Source organism: Pecten maximus, chromosome 1 (genome assembly GCF_902652985.1).
Source record: "Pecten maximus chromosome 1, xPecMax1.1, whole genome shotgun sequence".
NCBI lineage: Eukaryota > Metazoa > Mollusca > Bivalvia > Pectinida > Pectinidae > Pecten > Pecten maximus.
The window spans coordinates 9,490,662-9,515,699 of NC_047015.1; the positions used below are offsets into that span (position 1 = coordinate 9,490,662).

General features: G+C 45.5%; 2 protein-coding genes across 2 annotated transcripts in view; both read left to right on the plus strand.

Moving 5' to 3' along the window:
- LOC117324328 lies at positions 1-24,941 on the plus strand. Its single transcript, XM_033880125.1, has 2 exons — positions 1-832; positions 23,845-24,941. The coding sequence occupies exons 1-2, from the start codon at positions 416-418 to the stop codon at positions 24,175-24,177; spliced, it is 750 nt and encodes a 249-aa protein (XP_033736016.1). The 5' UTR covers positions 1-415; the 3' UTR covers positions 24,178-24,941.
- The window catches only part of LOC117318930 (mucin-12-like), a 3,999-nt gene continuing 3,373 nt past the window's right edge, over positions 24,413-25,038 (plus strand). Inside the window, exon 1 of the mRNA XM_033874108.1 lies at positions 24,413-24,419. Coding sequence (XP_033729999.1) covers positions 24,413-24,419 — 7 coding nt within the window. The remainder of the gene's footprint in view (positions 24,420-25,038) is intronic.

Here is a 25,038-nt window from a genome sequence, read left to right on the forward strand (position 1 = left end):
AGATTGAGGACTTGGAAATGACAGATTTTTTTTCAATTGCGCTGTGCATATACACGAGAAGCGTTAAGAACCTATCGTCGCAAATCGTTGTGATCTTTCTCAAAGGGGGAGGTAGCCGCCCATGACGCTGTTCAATAGCTTGTGGAGCATATAGGTATTTTAAATTTAAAGCAAAGATCGAGCTATTAAGTTGAAGTGTTTTTCTAACACACGCCGACCTACGATGGACTCGCGGGGCTTGAGAATCGGCCCATATCTACACTCCAATACAATTTAAATGACCTACGACACGCCGTTCTTTACCTATAGACAATAGAACGTGTTTTAAGAGGAATCAACGTTTAAGATCTCTGAAAGAGGATTTAGGCTTTAGTCAGGATACATTACATATAATTACACCGCTCATGAGCGACTCATGTCGTCACAACAAGCTAACGAAGGGTTCAAATTACCACCGATTAACGAAAGTTCACTCCGAGGGCCACACAAGCTAGCCGGTGCAGCAGGGCTCAGCGCCGATGGTGTGGGGACGGTTCCGGTCTCTGTAACAATTCCCGGAGTAGGACGTAACACACAGGCGAACGTTCGGAGTGTTCCGGCCCATACGGATGTCCTACAGTCCAACATGCCGGGCAGGCAGGGTAGAAATACCCTCATATACAACTCCAACACAGATTACATCAACAAACCTAAACAAGTATCGAAACCCAGCGTTGTAGCTTTTGATGGATTCGAAGTTCCCCGTGGAAAAAGCAGACGGAAAGTCAATGGATTTTTTCCTCCTGTGAAATTAAGAAAAGGTGGCAAAGGAAATAGTAACGAAAATGGAGAGGTGAGTTATTTCGGAACGAGCAGCAGTGGTTTTCTGGCCTCTTTTACCAAAATATACACATATACATATAATGACATTTCAATAAACACGCAAACTTTTCCGATAAATATTCTAAGTATCTTTTAAACATTAGAATAGTTTTTATTAGATAAGCCGTGGAACTAGGCAATGTACACAGAACCAAAAGTTAAATTAGCACACACCTCGTTTGTGAAAGTCAGGTTTTGAATATACATCGAGGTTTGACTGGCCCTCGAGGCTGTGCCATTTGAACTCCAGTAATTTATAGTTATATTTAAACGTCCTAATCACAATTACTTACTACAACTCTACATATGTAGGTATTTAAATACCGCCGTTACAAACGGCTCCAATTAACTGATATGTAGATTGATCTGGGATATAGGCTTTAAAACCCATAATCCATATAACTCCATTCAATGACAATTATTAGAGACTCAAAAGGCCACTGTTATACACGCTAACATTGGTCCCAGGAGTGACTGCCAGACCAAATTTAATAGGATATATGGTATATATAGTTCGATGAATTTAATATATGTGTGTATTGTACCATCAGTATTTTTTTCTTTAACCTGTATCTTCATATGTATACAACATAAAAACAACATAAAAATGCCTACATATAACAGTCCATACCTCAACACCAATACCCCACTAACGACCATAGTAACGACAAACAGTCCCACATACAAGTAATAACGACAACTAGTCCCACATACAACAGTAATAACGACAACCATACAGTCCCACATACAGCAGTAATCACGACAACATGCAGTCCACATACAACAATAATAACGACAGCTAGTCCCACATACAAGTAATAACGACAACTAGTCCCACATACAAGTAATAACGACAACTAGTCCCACATACAACCATACAGTCCCACATACAACAGTAATAACGACAACATACGGTCCCACATACAAGTAATAACGACAACTAGTCCCACAAACAAGTAATAACGACAACCATACAGTCCCACATACAACAGTAATAACGACAACATACAGTCCCACGTACATCAGTAATAACGACAACCATACAGTCCCACATACAAGTAATAACGACAACTAGTCCCACATACAACAGTAATAACGACAGCTAGTCCCACATACAACAGTAATAACGACAACATACAGTCCCACATACAAGTAATAACGACAACTAGTCCCACGTACATCAGTAATAACGACAACTAGTCCCACATACAGCAGTAATAACGACAACTAGTCCCACATACAGCAGTAATAACGACAACTAGTCCCACATACAACAGTAATAACGACAGCTAGTCCCACATACAACAGTAATAACGACAACCATACAGTCCCACATACATCAGTAATAACGAAAACATACAGTCCCACATACAAGTAATAACGACAACTAGTCCCACGTACAACAGTAATAACGACAACTAGTCCCACATACAACAGTAATAACGACAACTAGTCCCACATACAACAGTAATAACGACAACTAGTCCCACATACAACAGTAATAACGACAACCATACAGTCCCAAATACAACAGTAATAACGACAACCATACAGTCCCACATACATCAGTAATAACGACAACCATACAGTCCCACATACAGCAGTAATAACGACAACCATACAGTCCCACATACAGCAGTAATAACGACAACTAGTCCCAAATACAGCAGTAATAACTACAACTAGTCCCACATACAACAGTAATAACGACAACCATACAGTCCCACATACAGCAGTAATAACGACAACCATACAGTCCCACATACAACAGTAATAACGACAACTAGTCCCAAATACAGCAGTAATAACGACAACTAGTCCCACATACAGCAGTAATAACGACAACCATACAGTCCCACATACAAGTAATAACGACAACTAGTCCCACATACTACAGTAATAGCGACAGCTTGTCCCACGTACATCAGTAATAACGACAACCATACAGTCCCACATACAGCAGTAATAACGACAACTAGTCCCACATACAACAGTAATAACGACAACATACAGTCCCACATACAAGTAATAACGACAACTAGTCCCACATACAACAGTAATAACGACAACTAGTCCCACATACAAGTAATAACGACAACTAGTCCCGCGTACAACAGTAATAACGACAACCATACAGTCCCACATACAACAGTAATAACGACAACCATACAGTCCCACATACAACAGTAATAACGACAACATACAGTCCCACATACAAGTAATAACGACAACTAGTCCCACATACAACAGTAATAACGACAACCATACAGTCCCACATACAACAGTAATAACGACAACATACAGTCCCACATACAACAGTAATAACGACAACATACAGTTCCACATACAGCAGTAATAACGACAACATACAGTCCCACATACAACAGTAATAACGACAACCATACAGTTCCACATACAACAGTAATAACGACAACCATACAGTCCCACATACAACAGTAATAACGACAACCATACAGTTCCACATACAACAGTAATAACGACAACCATACAGTCCCACATACAGCAGTAATAACGACAACCATACAGTCCCACATACAAGTAATAACGACAACTAGTCCCACATACAACAGTAATAACGACAACCATACAGTCCCACATACAGCAGTAATAACGAAAACCATACAGTCCCACATACAACAGTAATAACGACAACATACAGTCCCACATACAAGTAATAACGACAACTAGTCCCACATACAACAGTAATAACGAAAACCATACAGTCCCACATACAACAGTAATAACGACAACATACAGTCCCACATACAAGTAATAACGACAACTAGTCCCACGTACAACAGTAATAACGACAACCATACAGTCCCACATACAACAGTAATAACGACAACCATACAGTCCTACATACAACAGTAATAACGAAAACCATACAGTCCCACATACAACAGTAATAACGACAACATACAGTCCCACATACAAGTAATAACGACAACTAGTCCCACATACAACAGTAATAACGAAAACCATACAGTCCCACATACAACAGTAATAACGACAACATACAGTCCCACATACAAGTAATAACGACAACTAGTCCCACATACAACAGTAATAACGACAACCATACAGTCCCACATACAACAGTAATAACGACAACCATACAGTCCCACATACAACAGTAATAACGACAACCATACAGTCCCACATACAACAGTAATAACGACAACCATACAGTCCCACATACAACAGTAATAACGACAACCATACAGTCCCACATACAACAGTAATAACGACAACCATACAGTCCCACATACAACAGTAATAACGACAACTAGTCCCACATACAACAGTAATAACGACAACCATACAGTCCCACATACAACAGTAATAACGACAACCATACAGTCCCACATACAACAGTAATAACGACAACTAGTCCCACATACAACAGTAATAACGACAACCATACAGTCCCACATACAACAGTAATAACGACAACCATACAGTCCCACATACAACAGTAATAACGACAACCATACAGTCCCACATACAACAGTAATAACGACAACCATACAGTCCCACATACAACAGTAATAACGACAACTAGTCCCACATACAACAGTAATAACGACAACCATACAGTCCCACATACAACAGTAATAACGACAACCATACAGTCCCACATACAACAGTAATAACGACAACCATACAGTCCCACATACAACAGTAATAACGACAACTAGTCCCACATACAACAGTAATAACGACAATCATACAGTTCCACATACAGCAGTAATAACGACAACTAGTCCCACATACAACAGTAATAACGACAACCATACAGTTCCACATACAGCAGTAATAACGACAACTAGTCCCACATACAACAGTAATAACGACAACCATACAGTTCCACATACAACAGTAATAACGACAACATGCAATCCCACATACAGCAGTAATAACGACAACTAGTCCCACATACAACAGTAATAACGACAACCATACAGTCCCACATACAGCAGTAATAACGACAACCATACAGTTCCACATACAACAGTAATAACGACAACCATACGGTCCCACATACAACAGTAATAACGACAACCATACAGTTCCACATACAACAGTAATAACGACAACCATACAGTCCCACATACAGCAGTAATAACGACAAAAAGTCCCACATACAGCAGTAATAACGACAACCATACAGTCCCACATACAGCAGTAATAACGACAACCATACAGTCCCACATACAGCAGTAATAACGAAAACCATACAGTCCCACATACAACAGTAATAACGACAACATACAGTCCCACATACAAGTAATAACGACAACTAGTCCCACATACAACAGTAATAACGACAACCATACAGTTCCACATACAACAGTAATAACGACAACTAGTCCCACATACAACAGTAATAACGACAACCATACAGTCCGACATACAGCAGTAATAACGACAACTAGTCCCACATACAACAGTAATAACGACAACTAGTCCCACATACAACAGTAATAACGACAACCATACAGTCCCACATACAACAGTAATAACGACAACCATACAGTTCCACATACAGCAGTAATAACGACAACTAGTCCCACATACAACAGTAATAACGACAACCATACAGTTCCACATACAGCAGTAATAACGACAACTAGTCCCACATACAACAGTAATAACGACAACCATACAGTTCCACATACAACAGTAATAACGACAACATTCAATCCCACATACAGCAGTAATAACGACAACTAGTCCCACATACAACAGTAATAACGACAACCATACAGTCCCACATACAGCAGTAATAACGACAACTAGTCCCACATACAACAGTAATAACGACAACTAGTCCCACATACAACAGTAATAACGACAACTAGTCCCACATACAACAGTAATAACGACAACCATACAGTCCCACATACAAGTAATAACGACAACCATACAGTCCCACATACAACAGTAATAACGACAACATAAGGTCCCACATACAGCAGTAATAACGACAACCATACAGTCCCACATACAGCAGTAATAACGACAACTAATCCCACATACAGCAGTAATAACGACAACATAAGGTCCCACATACAGCAGTAATAACGACAGCTAGTCCCACATACAGCAGTAATAACGACAGCTAGTCCCACATACAACAGTAATAACGACATCTAGTCCCATATACAACAGTACTCTCGTGAACTAATCATTAGATCTAAAAATTGGGGGCAATTGTACAGCCATTTTGTATAACTAAAACAAAAGCAAAACCAATCGAAATAAAAAAAAAACAATATCAAATACTGACGTTACAATAACTAACTTCTTATCATTAGAAATACCGTCATAAAGATCAATGAAAGCATGAACATGAAACCGCAACATCATTACATCTATCTATATGTCTATTGTTCTTCGAGTAGGTAAATTTTTGTTTGGTTTTTCCAAACCCAACCAAAGCAAACCCCCGGAAAAAAACCCAAAAACCAAAAAACCCATGCCTACACACCAAAACCTACCCCATAATACCCCACCCAAAAAAACAATAACTCCACCCCCAAACCAAACCTTTCCCCATAACCCACCCAACCCCAAAACCCACACCAAAACTACCCCCCAACCCAAAATTCCCCATACCACCCCCACCAAACCTAAAAAAACCCTAACCCCCACCCCCAAACCCACACCATAACTACCCACCCAAAACCTACCCTTTTAATACCCACAAAACCCAAAAAAACACATAAAAAACCCCCACCAAACCTACACTATAACTAAACCCCCACCAAAAAACCCCCAATCAAAAAACCCAAAACCAACCACCACCCACACCAAACCTACACCATAACTACCCACACCAAACCTACACCATAACTACCCACACCAAACCCACAAAACCCTAAACCAAAACCAAAACCCACAAACCAAAAACTCCCCCCACCCCAAAACCCACAAAATAAATAACCCCTCCCCAAACCTACAACCCTAACTACCCCCCACCAAAACCCACCCCTACCCCACCCCACCAAACCCACACCCCATTAAATCCCCCCCCCACCAAAACCCCCCCCTACCCCCACCAAACCCCAAAACCAAACCCACCCCATAAAATTTCCCCACCAAACACCCCCATCCTAACCCCACCCAAAACCCTCCCCCCCCAAACCCCTACCCTACCTACCCCCCCCACCAACCCACCTAAATTACCCCCCCACCAAACCTACCCCCCAAAACACCCCAAAACCCAAAACCCTCCCCCACCCACCTCCCCCATCCCCCCTAAATCCCCCCCCCCAAACCCCCACCCCCTAACTAACCCCCCCCCAAAACCCACCCCCTACCCACCTACACCCCCCCCACCAACCTAACCCCCCCCCCAACCCCCCCCCTAAAAACCCCCCTCCCCCTCCCCCTCCTCCCTCCCAAACCCAAAACCACACCCCCAAATTCCCCCCCCCCAAAACCCACCCCCCCCTCCCCCCAAAACCCCCAAAATCCCCCCTCCCCCTCCAAAAACCCCTTAAGCCTATCCCCCCCCCCAAAACCCCCAAAACCCCCCCCCAACCCCGCCCCCCAAAAACCCCACCAAACCCACACCATAACTACCCACCCCCCTTCCAAAACCCAACCTAAACTACCCCCACCAAACCCAAAAATAACTACCCCCCCCAAAAAACCCCCCAACCCACCCACAAACCCAAACCCAAAAACCCCAAAATACCCCCCCTAAACCCAAACCTTTCCCCCCCCCCCACAAACCAAAAAAACCAAAATACCAAAAACCAAACCCACAACATAAACCCCACATCAAAAAAACAACCCTAACTAAACCCCACCAAAAATACACCATAACCCCCAACATCAAACCCACCCAAAACACCCACAAAACCCCCCCCCCCTTCCCCCCCCCCCAAACCCACACCCTAACAAACCCCCCCACCAAACCCCCCACCCAACCCAAACCCCACCAAACCCCCCATCCTACCCACACCCCCTACACCATCCCCCCCCCCCACCCCAAAACCCAAAAAACCCCCCCTCCCCCCCACCAACCCCACAAACCAAAACCCCCAAAACCATTAACTACCAACACCCCCCCTCCCAAAATAACCCCCCCACCCTCCCCAAAAACTCCCCATCCCCCCCCTCCCCAAAATACACCCCTAAAACCCCCAACCAAATCTACAAAACCCCCCCTACCCAAAACCCCGCCAAACCCAACACTATAACTACCCAAACCCACACCCAAAAAAAACCCCAAACAAACTACCCACACCAAACCTACACCACAAACTCCCACAAACCCAAAACCCACACCAAACCCCACCCAAAATCAAAACCATAACATAAACACCCCAACTCAAACCCCACACCCTAAATACCCCCCCCAAACCCCCACCCTAACCACACACCTTTAACCTACATCAAACACCCACACAACCTACAAACCCTAAATACCCCCAAACCAAAACCCCCACCATCCCAAACCCCCCCCAAACCTCCCCCATACTACCCACACCCCAAATTTTCCAACCCTAACTACCCCCACCCCCCCCAAACCCACAAACCAAAAACTACCCACCCAAACCTACACCCTTAAAAAAACCCCACCAAACCACAAACCAAAAACTACCCACACCAAACCCCACACCCTAACTAAACCCCAAAACCCCCCCCTCCCCATAACTAACCCCCAACCCCAAACCCCCAAAAAAACCCAAAACCCCCACCAAACCTAACACCATAACTACCCACACCAAACCTACACCATAACTACCCACACCAAACCTACACCATAACTACCCACACCAAAACCCAACAAAAACCCTAACACCCCCCCCAAATACACCATAACCCACCCCCAACCCCAAACCCACAAACCAAAAACTAAACCCCAAAACCCCCAACCCCTAACACCCCTAACCCCCCACACCAAACATAAAACCCCCTAACTACCCCAACCAAAAAACCCCCCCCACCAAACCCACACCATAACCACCCACACCAAACCCACACCATAACTACCCACACCAAACCTACACCATAACTACCCACACCATAACCACCCACACCAAACCTACACCATAACTACCCACACCCCAAAAAAACCCTAACTACCCAAAACCCCCAAAACCACCCCATAACCAAACCCCCAAACCAAAACCCAAAACAACCCCAAAATACCCAAAACCCCAAACCCCCACCAACCTAACCACCCAAACCCCAAAAACCATAACTAACCCCCCCCAAACCTACCCCCCATAACCCCAACCAAACCCCCCCATAATAACTACCCCCACCCCAAAACCCCCCACCATAAACCCCCCCACCAAAACCCACCCATAAATACCCCACACCAAACCTACAAAATAACCTTTCCCACACCAAAACCACCCCATAACCCCCCCCCAAACCACCCTACCCCTAACCCACCCCCCCCAAACATACACCCTAACTCCCCCCAAACCCCAAAACCCACACCCTAACCCCCCCCACCAAAACCCCACCAAAAATTAAAACCACACCAACCTAAACCCTACCTCCCCCCCCCCAAAAATACAACCCTAATACCCCCCCCCAAACCCTCCCCCTAACCACCCCCCCCAAAACCCACCCCCTCCCTACCCCACCCCCCCAAACCCTCCCCTCCCCAAACACCCTAACCTAAACCCCCCCCCCAAATACCCCATAACACCCACCCCAACCCCCACAAACCCCCAAATCCCCACACCCCAAAACCCCCAAACCTTGCCCCCCGCCCCCTACCCAAAATCCCTACTGCCCCCCCCAACCACCCCTTTCCCCCCCACACAACCCCCCCTTAAAACCAAAAAACCCCATCAATACCCCCCCCAAAACCCCCAACCCCAATTCCCCCACCGACAAACATCCCCCCCTACCCCCGCACCCCCACCTACACCAATACTACCCCCCACCAAACACCTAACAAACCCCCCAACCCCCAAAACCCACCCCTAACCCACCCCCCAACCAACCTACACCCCCCAAAACCCACAAAACCCAAAACCCCCCCATAAATACCCACACCAAAAAAAAACCATTTAAAACCCCCAACCACACCAAAACCTTCCCATAAACTAAACCCACCCCAAAACCCAAAAAACCCTAACTACCCCCCCACCCAAAAACCCCCAAACCATAACTAACCCCCCCAAAAACCCCATAACTACCCAAACCCAAACCTACCCCCTAACTTACCCACCCCCAAAACCCACACCCCCAAAATACCCACCCAAAACCCACCCTATAAACCCCCCACCCCCTTTTCCCAAACCCCACCCCCTCACTCCCCACACCAAAACCTAACCCCCAACAAAACCCCCACCCAAACCCTACAACCCCTAACTCCCCACCAAACCAAAACCCAAAAACCCCCCCCCCCCCCAAACCCTAACCACCCCCCCTCCCCCCGACACCCCCCCTCAACTACCCCTTACCCCCCCCTTAGACCCCAAACCCAACCCCCCAAAACCCCCTTGCCCCCCCAGGGCCCACTACCACAAAAACCACCCAAACCCCACAACCTAAAACCCCCCCCCCCAAACCTCCCCCCCACCCCCCCAAAAACCCCCCCCTAACCCCCCTTCCCAACCCCCCCCAAGCCCCCCCCACCCCCTTCCCCCCCCCCTCCCCCATACACCCCCCCCCCCTCCCCCCCCGGGCCCAAAACCCCCCCCCCACGTCCCCAAAACCCACCCCCCCCCCTTCCCCCTAACTCCCCCCCAAAACCCCCCCCTCAAATACCCCCCCCCCAAACCTCCCCCAAACCCCCCCCCCCACCCCCCCCCTTCCCTCCCCACCCCCCAACCCCCCCCAAAACCCCCCCAAACCCTCCCCACCCCCCCCCCAAAAAACCCCTCCCCCCCCCAAATCCCCCCCCCCCATCCCTCCCTTCCCCAACCCCCCCCTCCCCCCCCCCCAAACCTACCACCATAATACCCCCCCCCAACCCCCCCCCCCCTCCCACCCAACCTCCCCCCCTAAATAAACCCCCCCCCCAAAACCCCACCATCCCCCCTTCCCCCCCACCCCCCTCCCCATTCCCCAAATCCCCCAAAAACCCCCCCCAAAAAACCCCATAACCCCCCACAACCCCCCCTAACCAAACCCTCCCTCCCCCCCATAACCTTCCCCCCCCCCCCCTCCCCTTCCCACCCCAAACCCCCCCTCCCCCCCGCCCCCAAATCCCAAAATCCCCCCCCGCCCTCCCCCCCTCCCCCCCAAAAGCCCGAACCCCCCTCCCCCCCACCAAAAATCCCCCCAAAAACCCCTCCCCCCCCCCCAAAAATCCCCCCCGGGAAACCAACCCTACACCCTAACTACCCCACCAAACCAACCCTAAAAACCCCCCCCCTAAACCCTAACTACCCCCACCAAACCCCACCCAAAACCCAAACCTTTCACCCTAACCCACCCCCCCATCAAAACCCCACACCATAAATACCACCCAACTAAAAACCCCTAAAAACCCAAAAACCCCCAACCCACCCCATAACTACCCACCCCAAACTACCCATAACCAAACCCCCACCAAAACCCACACCAAACTAAAAAACCCACACCCAAACCTACACCCCCCTAAAAATACCCACCCAAACCTACACCCCCACCTAAACCCCCCCCCAAAACCCCAAAACCCTACCTTCCCCCCCACCCCCCCCCACCCCATAACTACCCACAGGGCCCCCCCCTACCCCAATAACGCCCCCCCCCCCCCCTAAAAACCCCCCCAAATCCCACACCCAAAAATACCCCATAAATCCCCCACCAAACCTACCCCATAACTTTAACCCCCCCCCCTCCCCCCCCCTTAAACCCAAAACCCTACCTACACCATCCCCCCAACCCCCCCTCCCCCATAACAAACCCCACAAACCCAAAAATCCCCCCTAACTACCCCCCCCATAACCCCAACCCCCCCCCCCAAACCCCCACCCCAATAACCACCCACCCCAAAACCCCCCCATCCCCACCCCCCCCCCCTTTCACCATAACCCAAAACCCCCCCAAAAACTTTCCCCAACACCAAAAACCCCCCCAACCCCCCCATCCCCATCCCACAACCCCCCCCCCCCCCCATCCCCACCCCCCCCTACACCCCCCCTACCCACACCATAAAATCCCCCCAACCCCCCAAACCTACCCATCCCCCCACCCCACCCCCCCCCCCTTCCCCCCCTAACTACCCACAACCCCCAAAACCCCCCCCCTCCCTAACCCCCACCCTTCCCCCCCCTAACTACCCCCCCCAAACCCCACCCCTCCCACCCCCCCACCCCCCCTCCCCCTCCCGGCCCCCCCCCACCAAACCCACACCCCACCCCCCCCACACCCCCCTCCCCCCCCCCCCCCTTCCCCCCCCTACCCCGCAAAACCCCCCAAAATACCCCCCCCTCCCCCCTCCCTTCCCCCCCCCCCCACCCACCCCCCCCTCCCTCCCCTCCCCCCCCCAAAAAAACCCCTCCCCCCCCCCAAACCCAAAAAACCCCCCTCCCCCCATACTCAACCACACCCAGCCCACGCCCAACCCCCCCAAACCACCCTGACCCGCAACCCCACGCCAACGCACCAACAGGAAACCCCAAAACAACGGACAGAAACCAACGACCCAGAAACTTAACCACTTCCCCCCCCCCCTCCCCCCCCCTCCCCCCACCCCCTCCGCCTCCCCCCCACCCCCCAAAAACCCCCCCCCCCCCCCTCCAAACCCTGCCCTTTCCCCCACACCCCCCCCCCACCTCCCCCCACCCCCCCCCTACCCCCCCCCCCCACCCCCCTCCCCCGCCCGCCACCCCCCAAACCCACCTTCTCCCCCCCCCCTCCCCCCAAATTTCCCAAAACCCCCCCCCCCCCCCTCCCCCCCCCAAACCCCAAAACCCGGGTTTTTTCCCGTTGCCCCAGCCCCCCCCTGCCCCCCCCCAATTTGAGAATACCCCCCCCATTTTAACCCGCCCCGGCCCCCCCGCCTTGTAACCCCAAACCCCCCGGTTTATCCTACCCCCCTTCAAATTAAAAAAAAATTTTTATTTAAACTCACCTTTTGGGGAAAAAGGTTTAAAAACTACTTTGAAGTGCCCGGGAATCCCCACCGGTTTAATCCCCCCCACCCTGTTTTAAAACCCCCCCAAAAAATTAAAAATTTTTTGTTTTTCCACCAATTAAATTTTTTAAACAAAAAACCCAAAAATTTCGGTGTAAGTATATTTTAACACCAAATGGGAATTTCCCGGGACCCTTCATTTTTTAAAACCAACCCCGGGACACAATAATGTTAAAACCCTACAACAAATATTGGAAAAAATGGGCTAAAAGGGAAAACATATTTTTTACTTTCCCAGGGCCAAATTTCATAGGAAAAAGTAAATAAACCAGGGACACACATAGATGTACGTACTCAGTATAACAACAACAGTATAACCAGGGACACACATAGATGTACTAACCAGGGACACACATAGATGTACTAACCAGGGACACACATAGATGTACGTCCTCGGTATAACAACAACAATATAACCAGGGACACACATAGATGTACTAACCAGGGACGCGCATAGATGTACGTACTCAGTATAACAACAACAGTATAACCAGGGACACACATAGATGTACTAACCAGGTACACACATAGATGTACGTACTCTGTATATCAACATCAATATAGCCGGGGACACACATAGATGTACTAACCAGGTACACACATAGATGTACGTACTCAATATAACAACAACAGTATAACCAGGGACACACATAGATATACTAACCAGGGACACACATAGATGTACTAACCAGGGACACACATAGATGTACTAACCAGGGACACACATATATGTACTAACCAGGGACACACATAGATATACTAACCAAGGACACACATAGATGTACTAACCAGGGACACACAAAGATGTACCTACTCGGTATAACAACAACAATATAACCAGGGACACACATAGATGTACTAACCAGGGACGCACATAGATGTACGTACTCAGTATAACAACAACAGTATAACCAGGGACACACATAGATGTACTAACCAGGTACACACATAGATGTACGTACTCTGTATATCAACATCAATATAGCCGGGGACACACATAGATGTACTAACCAGGTACACACATAGATGTACGTACTCAGTATAACAACAACAGTATAACCAGGGACACACATAGATATACTAACCAGGGACACACATAGATGTACTAACCAGGGACACACATATATGTACTAACCAGGGACACACATAGATGTACTAACCAGGGACACACATAGATGTACTAACCAGGGACACACATAGATGTACGTACGTCCCTGGTATAACAACCTTTAGAATATCTCACACGGAAGGTGCTTTGTTCCCCGGGTTGACATGTTTCCCGTAGTGATCCTGGCATGTCGCCTCCTGGCGGACTTCTCACCTCACAGAAACAATGGCGGACGGCTGATGGTATCATATTGTTTTAGGTGACAATGTTTAGACCTTTGAATACAATGGTTATAAATCATGTGTGTATTCCCAAGATTTCATGCCGTATCCATTGCATATCATAATAATAACAATTTATTTCAAAACCCATGCGTATATAAAGACACACACGTGTTCACGTTTAGGTGATAAGATAAATCCGGTTTTATAACAGTTACAATGTATGTTCAGGATAAAAATATAACGTTATACGTATGCTTGTGTCGTCAGCTTATAGTTATACGTATACTTGTGGCACCAGTTTATAGTTATACGTATACTTGTGTCGCCAGTTTATAGTTATACGTATACTTGTGGCACCAGTTTATAGTTATACGTATACTTGTGCCGCCAGCTTATAGTTATACGTATACTTGTGGCACCAGTTTATAGTTATACGTATACTTGTGGCACCAGTTTATAGTTATACGTATACTTGTGGCACCAGTTTATAGTTATACGTATACTTGTGGCACCAGTTTATAGTTATACGTATACTTGTGGCACCAGTTTATAGTTATACGTATACTTGTGCCGCCAGCTTATAGTTATACGTATACTTGTGGCACCAGTTTATAGTTATACGTATACTTGTGGCACCAGTTTATAGTTATACGTATATTTGTGGCACCAGCTTATAGTATATTTCTGATTAAGTAAACCGTAAACTACGTATTTGGCTAAAAACCAATGTCCATCTGGCGTTAGGGAATTTGTGATCAATATGTTTTCTGAGAAACATTTACTTCACTCTGTATCTACTGTAAGGGAAATAATCAAAAGGGTTGATGACTCCTTTATGAATGTATATCGATAAGAGTGTAAAAATCAATCAATTGGAGCCTCTATTGGATTCGGAGTAATTCCGGGCGGAACGTAAGAAGTAAGGAAACGAAAGAGCTGAAAGTACCAGTAGTTAACTGGACAGCGATTGGGTTATCTGAGCTATATTGCTGTCGACATGGAGTAATCCGCCCGTGTGTGCTAAGAAATCTGCATCCCAAATTAATAGAACCGTATTTACCTTTACATTTAGGTACCTCTCTCACACGAGGATCACTTAGCTATGTAAACACTTCATCTAAACTCTCATACTCAATTTTATTTTTGATTTAAACCACATCGACATGTCTGGATATATTTAATAGATTTGTTGAAACAACCCGCTATTAATAGATACCTATTATATATTAGCGTGTAACCATTGTCTAGTAATGCATTGTAGTATTCTATAGTCTGAATACCAGAATTAAACTTGTGCATTGTTTATCCAACAGTTATCCTATCGTATGACTATAATGACTGTCCATATCCAGGCTGTCCTGTTGTGTGATTCCCGAGCTGCCCATGTTGTCTCCCTATAGCTGTGGCCTCCATGTTGTCTCCCTATAGCTGTGGCCTCCGTGTTGTCTCCCTATAGCTGTGGCCTCCATGTTGTCTCCCTATAGCTGTGGCCTCCGTGTTGTCTCCCTATAGCTGTGGCCTCCATGTTGTCTCCCTATAGCTGTGGCCTCCATGTTGTCTCCCTAAAGCTGTGGCCTCCATGTTGTCTCCCTATAGCTGTGGCATCCATGTTGTCTCCCTATAGCTGTGGCCTCCATGTTGTCTCCCTATAGCTGTGGCCTCCATGTTGTCTCCCTATAGCTGTGGCCTCCATGTTGTCTCCCTAAAGCTGTGGCCTCCATGTTGTCTCCCTATAGCTGTGGCATCCATGTTGTCTCCCTATAGCTGTGGCCTCCGTGTTGTCTCCCTATAACTGTGGCCTCCGTGTTGTCTCCCTATAGCTGTGGCCTCCGTGTTGTCTCCCTATAGCTGTGGCCTCCGTGTTGTCTCCCTATAGCTGTGGCCTCCGTGTTGTCTCCCTATAGCTATGGCCTCCGTGTTGTCTCCCTATAGCTGTGGCCTCCGTGTTGTCTCCCTATAGCTGTGACCTCCGTGTTGTCTCCCTATAGCTGTGGCCTCCGTGTTGTCTCCCTATAGCTGTGGCCTCCATGTTGTCTCCCTATAGCTGTGGCCTCCATGTTGTCTCCCTATAGCTGTGGCCTCCATGTTGTCTCCCTATAGCTGTGGCCTCCGTGTTGTCTCCCTATAGCTGTGGCCTTCATGTTGTCTCCCTATAGCTGTGGCCTCCATATTGCCTCCACATTGTCTCCCTATAGATGTGGCCTCCATATTGTCTCCCTATAGCTGTGGCCTCCATGTTGTCTCCCTATAGCTGTGGCCTCCATGTTGTCTCCCTATAGCTGTGGCCTCCGTGTTGTCTCCCTATAGCTGTGGCCTCCGTTTTTTCTTCCTATAGCTGTGGCCTCCATGTTGTCTCCCTATAGCTGTGGCCGCCATGTTGTCTCCCTATAGCTGTGGCCTCCATATTGTCTCCACATTGTCTCCCTATAGCTGTGGCCTCCATGTTGTATCCACATTGTCTCCACGCGCTTCTCCTGTGATCTCATAACATCAGACCCCGGTGATCTACATGCGCTTCTTCTGTTGTCCGACTCCTGTGGTCATAATATTGGCCTTCTGACGCCCAACTTCTGTGATTCCCATGTCATCTGACTCGTGTGGTTCCCATGTGGTTTCATTGTGGTCTCCATTTTCCCCAATGTGGTTCCCATGTGGTCTCCATTTGTTCCCCATGTGTCCCTATATGGTCTCCATGCTCTTCGTCTATTGTCTGACTCGTTTGGTCTCCATGGTGTCCCCGTCGTCCGAATCGTGTGGTCCCCATATGATCCCCATATCGTCTGACTCGTGTGATCACCTTCCCCGTGTCACGTGACTCGTGTGACCACCTTCCCCATGTCGCCGGACTCGTGTGATCTTTATGCCCATGTCGCCGGACTCGTGTGATCTTTATCCCAATGTCACGTGACTCGTGTGATATCCTTCCCCATGTCGCATGACTCGTGTGATATCCTTCCCCATGTTACGTGACTTGTGTGATCTTAATCTCCTTGTCGTCTGACTCGTGTGACCTCCTTCCCCATGTCGCCTGACTCGTGTGACCTCCTTCCCCATGTCACGTGACTTGTGTGATATCCTTCCCCATGTCGTCTGACTCGTGTGATCTTAATCCCCATGTCGTCTGACTCGTGTGACCTCCTTCCCCATGTCGCCTGACTCGTGTGATCACCTTCCAGATGTCGCCTGACTCGTGTGATATCCTTCCCCATGTCGCCTGACTCGTGTGATATCCTTCCCCATGTCACGTGACTTGTGTGATCTTAATCTCCTTGTCGTCTGACTCGTGTGACCTCCTTCCCCATGTCACGTGACTCGTGTGATATCCTTCCCCATGTCGTCTGACTCGTGTGATATCCTTCCCCATGTCACGTGACTTGTGTGATCTTAATCTCCTTGTCGCCTGACTCGTGTGACCTCCTTCCCCATGTCACGTGACTCGTGCGATATCCATTCCCATGTCGCCTGACTCGTGTGACCTCCTTCCCCGTCACGTGACTCGTGTGATATCCATTCCCATGTCGCCTGACTCGTGTGACCTCCTTCCCCATGTCACGTGACTTTTGTGACCTCCTTCCCCATGTCACGTGACTTGTGTGATATCCTTCCCCATGTCGCCTGACTCGTGTGATATCCTTCCCCATGTCGCCTGACTCGTGTGATATCCTTCCCCATGTCACGTGACTTGTGTGATCTTAATCTCCTTGTCGTCTGACTCGTGTGACCTCCTTCCCCATGTCACGTGACTCGTGTGATATCCTTCCCCATGTCGTCTGACTCGTGTGATATCCTTCCCCATGTCACGTGACTCGTGTGATCTTAATCCCCATGTCGTCTGACTCGTGTGATATCCTTCCCATGTCACGTGACTGGTGTGATCTTAATCCCCTTGTCGTCTGACTCGTGTGACCTCCTTCCCCATGTCACGTGACTCGTGTGACCTCCTTCCCCATGTCGTCTGACTCGTGTGATATCCTTCCCCATGGCGCCGGACTCGTGTGATCTTTATCCCCATGTCGCCGGACTCGTGTGATCTTTATCCCCATGTCGCCGGACTCGTGTGATCTTTATCCCCATGTCACGTGACTCGTGTGATATCCTTCCCCATGTCACGTGACTCGTGCGATATCCATTCCCATGTCGCCTGACTCGTGTGACCTCCTTCCCCATGTCACGTGACTTGTGTGATATCCTTCCCCATGTCGTCTGACTCGTGTGACCTCCTTCCCCATGTCACGTGACTTGTGTGATATCCTTTCCCATGTCGTCTGACTCGTGTGATCTCAATCCCCATGTCGCCTGACTCGTGTCACCTCCTTCCCCATGTCACGTGACTTGTGTGATATCCTTCCCCATGTCGCCTGACTCGTGTGATATCCTTCCCCATGTCGCCTGACTCGTGTGATATCCTTCCCCATGTCACGTGACTTGTGTGATCTTAATCTCCTTGTCGTCTGACTCGTGTGACCTCCTTCCCCATGTCACGTGACTCGTGTGATATCCTTCCCCATGTCGTCTGACTCGTGTGATATCCTTCCCCATGTCACGTGACTTGTGTGATCTTAATCCCCATGTCGTCTGACTCGTGTGATATCCTTCCCATGTCACGTGACTGGTGTGATCTTAATCCCCTTGTCGTCCGACTCGTGTGACCTCCTTCCCCATGTCACGTGACTCGTGTGACCTCCTTCCCCATGTCGTCTGACTCGTGTGATATCCTTCCCCATGGCGCCGGACTCGTGTGATCTTTATCCCCATGTCGCCGGACTCGTGTGATCTTTATCCCCATGTCGCCGGACTCGTGTGATCTTTATCCCCATGTCACGTGACTCGTGTGATATCCTTCCCCATGTCACGTGACTCGTGCGATATCCATTCCCATGTCGCCTGACTCGTGTGACCTCCTTCCCCATGTCACGTGACTTGTGTGATATCCTTCCCCATGTCGTCTGACTCGTGTGACCTCCTTCCCCATGTCACGTGACTTGTGTGATATCCTTTCCCATGTCGTCTGACTCGTGTGATCTCAATCCCCATGTCGCCTGACTCGTGTCACCTCCTTCCCCATGTCACGTGACTTGTGTGATATCCTTCCCCATGTCGCCTGACTCGTGTGATATCCTTCCCCATGTCGCCTGACTCGTGTGATATCCTTCCCCATGTCACGTGACTTGTGTGATCTTAATCTCCTTGTCGTCTGACTCGTGTGACCTCCTTCCCCATGTCACGTGACTCGTGTGATATCCTTCCCCATGTCGTCTGACTCGTGTGATATCCTTCCCCATGTCACGTGACTTGTGTGATCTTAATCCCCATGTCGTCTGACTCGTGTGATATCCTTCCCATGTCACGTGACTGGTGTGATCTTAATCCCCTTGTCGTCCGACTCGTGTGACCTCCTTCCCCATGTCACGTGACTCGTGTGATATCCTTCCCCATGTCGTCTGACTCGTGTGATATCCTTCCCCATGGCGCCGGACTCGTGTGATCTTTATCGCCATGTCGCCGGACTCGTGTGATCTTTATCCCCATGTCACGTGACTCGTGTGATATCCTTCCCCACGTCGTCTGACTCGTGTTCCCGTTGTGGTCCCTATATCGTCCAACTCGTGCGGGCTCCATGCCCCCCCCCCCCCCCCCCCCCCCCCCCTTTTTTTTTCCTTTTGTCTGAATCATGTGGTATCCATGTTGTAAATGTCGTCCGATTCTTATGGTCCACATATTGTCCGACTACTGAGGTCGTTCGAATCGTGTGGCCCCCATGTGGTATACTGATATATACATCAAGTTATTATATCTAACCTTCTATATATCAATGTTATACTGATATATTATATACATCAAGTTATTACATCTAACCTTATATATCAATGTTATACTGATATATTATATACATCAAATTATTACATCTAACCTTCTATATATCAATGTTATACTGATATATTATATACATCAAATTATTACATCTAACCTATATATCAATGTTATACTGATATATTATATACATCAAGTTATTACATCTAACTTTCTATATATCAATGTTATACTGATATATACATCAAATTATTATATCTAACCTTATACATCAATGTTATACTGATATATTATATGCATCAAGTTATTACATCTAACCTTCTATATATCAATGTTATACTGATATATTATATACATCAAATTATTACATCTAACCTTCTATATATCAATGTTATACTGATATATTATATACATCAAATTATTACATCTAACCTTATATATCAATGTTATACTGATATATTATATACATCAAGTTATTACATCTAACCTTCTATATATCAATGTTATACTGATATATTATATACATCAAATTATTACATCTAACCTTCTATATATCAATGTTATACTGATATATTATATACATCAAATTATTACATCTAACCTTCTATACATCAATGTTATACTGATATATTATATACATCAAGTTATTACATCTAACCTATATATCAATGTTATACTGATATATTATATACATCAAATTATTACATCTAACCTTATATGTATCAATGTTATACTGATATATACATCAAATTATTACATCTAACCTTCTATATATCAATGTTATACTGATATATTATATACATCAAATTATTACATCTAACCTATATATCAATGTTATACTGATATATTATATACATGATGGCTGGTGTATGGTATAATTACACACCAAGATATATAATTGAGATCAAGTTTCGTTATAAAAGATATATACATGTATCTCTCATGAAAATCGCACACATTCTCGACAATGTATTAGGTTTGTTAAATATTAAAGACCAGAATTCCCCTGTAGAACCTCTAGTCATCCTATTATAAATACATAAGCCTGGTCACACGACAACTCGCTAAACTTCTGGCGTCAGTTCAAGCCTAATCGACAGAGACTAGTCACCCCAGTCAGCGGTGTGTCACGTACAGATTGGATGGTGCTTGAGGCGGTGGTCACCAGTTTTCAATATTTTATTTTAATACAGCAACCTTTCGGTAAAAAGAAACCCTTCTTCTGGAAACCCCCACAAAAATCTGACATGAGAGTACCCGTATGTCTCGGTGAAACTGCCCGTTATGTAGGTATTGGTACTGGTGCAGATGATTTGCACTTGACGTGACGATGGCGGTAACACGTCTACTTTTAAATGCCTCTCCACAATATTGTGTAACCACATGGTCCATCTAAAGTAACCAAAAAGAGCCGAATATCAATAACGACTTTTTTTCTGTGGTAATTATTTTCTTAATACCAAACCATCCGACAAAAATCAATTTGTTGGATAGTGTAAGCATTGAAAAAAACAAAAACAAAAACAAACAGGAAAGACTGAATTCCGTTTGATACTTTTTGACGCATCGTTTGGTAAATTAAAAAAAAATCTCTTCCGAGTATTGAATCCATTTGGGTATCATCTGAAGATCTCCAAGGACTGTTTAGAAATAGCACACTAAGTATGGAACCATGTGTTACCCGATGGTGTGTAATGACAGTCCCTACATGGCATGCTACTTGTTAGTGGGTAGATAATATGGTTGTTACTTCACATGTGTGGTGTTACTATGGAGATAACGTGGTGTTACTATACAGATAATATAGTGGTGTTACTATGGAGATAACGTAGTGTTACTATACAGATAAAGTAGTTTTTCTTTACATGTTATGAAGTTTTACTATATCGATAATGTGGTTTTACTACACAGATAATGCAGTGTTATTATACAGATAATGTGATGTTATTATACAGAAAATGTGGTGTTACTATACAGATGTGTTACTATACCGATAATTTGGTGTAATTATACAAATAATTTGGTGTTACTATACAGATAATGTAATGTTACTATACTGATAATGTAGTGTTACTATACAGATACTCTAGTGTTACTATACAGATGTGTTACTATACCGATAATTTAGTGTAATTATACAGATAATTTGGTGTTACTATACAGATAATGTGATGTTGTTATACAGATAATGTAATGTTACTATACTGATAATGTAGTGTTACTATACAGATACTCTAGTGTTACTATACAGATAATGAAGTGTTACTATATAGATACTCTAGTGTTACTATACAGATAATGTAGTGTTACTATACTGATAATGTAGTGTTACTATATAGATACTCTAGTGTTACTATACAGATAATGTAGTGTTACTATATAGACAATGAAGTGTTACTATACAGATAATTTGGTGTTACTATACAGATAATGTAATGTTACTATACTGATAATGTAGTGTTACTATACAGATAATGTAATGTTACTATACAGATAATGTAATGTTACTATACAGATAATGTAGTGTGACTATATAGATAATGTAGTGTTACTACACAAATAATGTAGTGTTACTCTACAGATAATGCAGTGTTACTCTACAGATAATGCAGTGTTACTATACAGATAATGTAGTGTTACTATACTGATAATGTAGTGTTACTATACAGATAATGTAGTGTGACTATATAGATAATGTAGTGTTACTATATAGACAATGAAGTGTTACTATACAGATAATTTGGTGTTACTATACAGATAATGTAGTGTTACTATATAGACAATGAAGTGTTACTATACAGATAATTTGGTGTTACTATACAGATAATGTAATGTTACTATACTGATAATGTAGTGTTACTATACAGATAATGTAATGTTACTATACAGATAATGTAATGTTACTATACAGATAATGTAGTGTGACTATAGATAATGTAGTGTTACTACACAGATAATGTAGTGTTACTATACAGATAATGCAGTGTTACTCTACAGATAATGCAGTGTTACTATACAGATAATGTAGTGTTACTATACAGATAATGTAGTGTTATTATACAGATAACGTAGTGTTACTATACAGATAACGTAGTGTTATTATACAGATACTCTAGTGTTACTATACAGATAATGTAGTGTTACTATATAGACAATGAAGTGTTACTATACAGACAATGTAGTGTTACTATACAGATAATGTGATGTTACTATACAGACAATGAAGTGTTACTATACATATGGTGAATGACTATACATATCATGTACTTGACTATACAGATATTGTGGTGTTACTACAAAGATAGGTGCTGCAGGTCATGCGTAGATGGTTGGTCCGTTAGGGTTGTGGTGGTGGTGGTGGTAGTGGTGGTGTTGGTGGTGTTGGTGGTGGTAGTGATTTTATGGATAAGCAACAAAGCAAAGTTTCCACTCTACAAATTACACATCGCGGAGAATACGGATTTACATAATCCTCCTGATCGACTGTTGTCAGTTTCTTTTCAATATAGTCATCATAAATGTTTATTGTTGTGTATTGGTTCATATTATATAATCCTATTTTTCAAATAATCGTTTTCAAACTGTAGTCACGGAAGCAGGAAACTTCATTCTGTTTACATTATAGACGAAGATGACTTTACATTGTAAGTATAAACATAATTCCCCCCTCAGTTGCGTTCTTTAATATACCTGTTTTGCCTTTCCCGTTTCAGCCCGTGGTAGGGAAAATCCAACTGACTCCGACTGCTCACACGGAAATAAGGTCAAAATCAGTGATGTCACGGAATGTAGGCTACTTCACGAATGCCCGGATGTCTCCAGATTCTATACGGACGGCCCAGACAGCACCGGAAGGGATTGTGTACCCCAATATCATCCACGAAACAGACTATGATGACATAACTGTCCTACCCCCGCCCAAAAAGATCCTTCCGCGCCGGGAGGTACCCTGGGTTTTTAGATATAAAGTGAAACGGAATATGAACGAATTGGCCAAGATTTTAGCAAGTAAAGCCCCACAACCCGTGGTGGACCAGGCGTCGTGAAAGTGGGAGCGCTGAGCAGGACTCTCGGTGTCTCAGCACCCGTGTGGCGCCCCTGTGTTGTGATATTACATTGTATACTAAACTGTGCATTATGGATTATCGAGAGATTAAGGCAAGCGGTTTTTCAATAAAACGGCATTGTGACCGTTGCCTAAGGTTTCGTATGTGTACAACTCATCAGCAATACTCGGAACAATAGACACTTACGCATGTACAAATATATTTTTGTAACACCATGTTCTGTAAGCTTATTTAACTATTGTCCTTCTGATTTTCCCGGTATATATCTACACCATGTGTACGGTACATGGGGAACTAAGCGCGGTACATGTTAAGTCAGTTTGTGGTCTTGTTTTGTTCAATAAAATGATCGCAGTTTGTACGTGCCAGGTCGCCAGAAAACATTACACTCGTCACTGAACTACATCCAAACGAATTCAAATTATTCAGTGTGTCCCGTCTCGCCTCCTAACTATGAATGGAATTTGAAAATGTATTGACATCTTCGTGTGCCTAAAAACAGGTCGTTTTGAAGCATCAATATAAAAAGCCATACATTAAACCTAACTTTAAATGTAAATACACGAATTCATGCGTTCTTAGTCTGTAACGCTTCATCACGACTGTGCTAATAGTACTAACAGCACTGGGACTTGTACAAGAATGGCTGTGAAAGTGACAATCTAATTCTAAATGTTGATCTGTGATTTATGTCGTGTAATATGTGAAGTTATAGGAATGTAAATAAACGTAAATATATCTAACTGTTGTTTTGTTTGTTAAAACAAAGTAGTAAGCAATGGCGTGACTGGCCAAACGGATGGTCGATAGGTAACCCATGGAACTAAACGATTATCAAAC

What these genes read in the sequence shown, in the direction of transcription:
- LOC117324328 (XM_033880125.1), top strand. Translation starts at nt 416, where the DNA reads ATGTCGTCACAACAAGCTAACGAAGGGTTCAAATTACCACCGATTAAC. An exon ending in ATAGTAACGAAAATGGAGAG is followed by an intron (nt 833 to 23,844) that starts GTGAGTTATTTC and finishes TTCCCGTTTCAG; the next exon opens with CCCGTGGTAGGGAAAATCCA.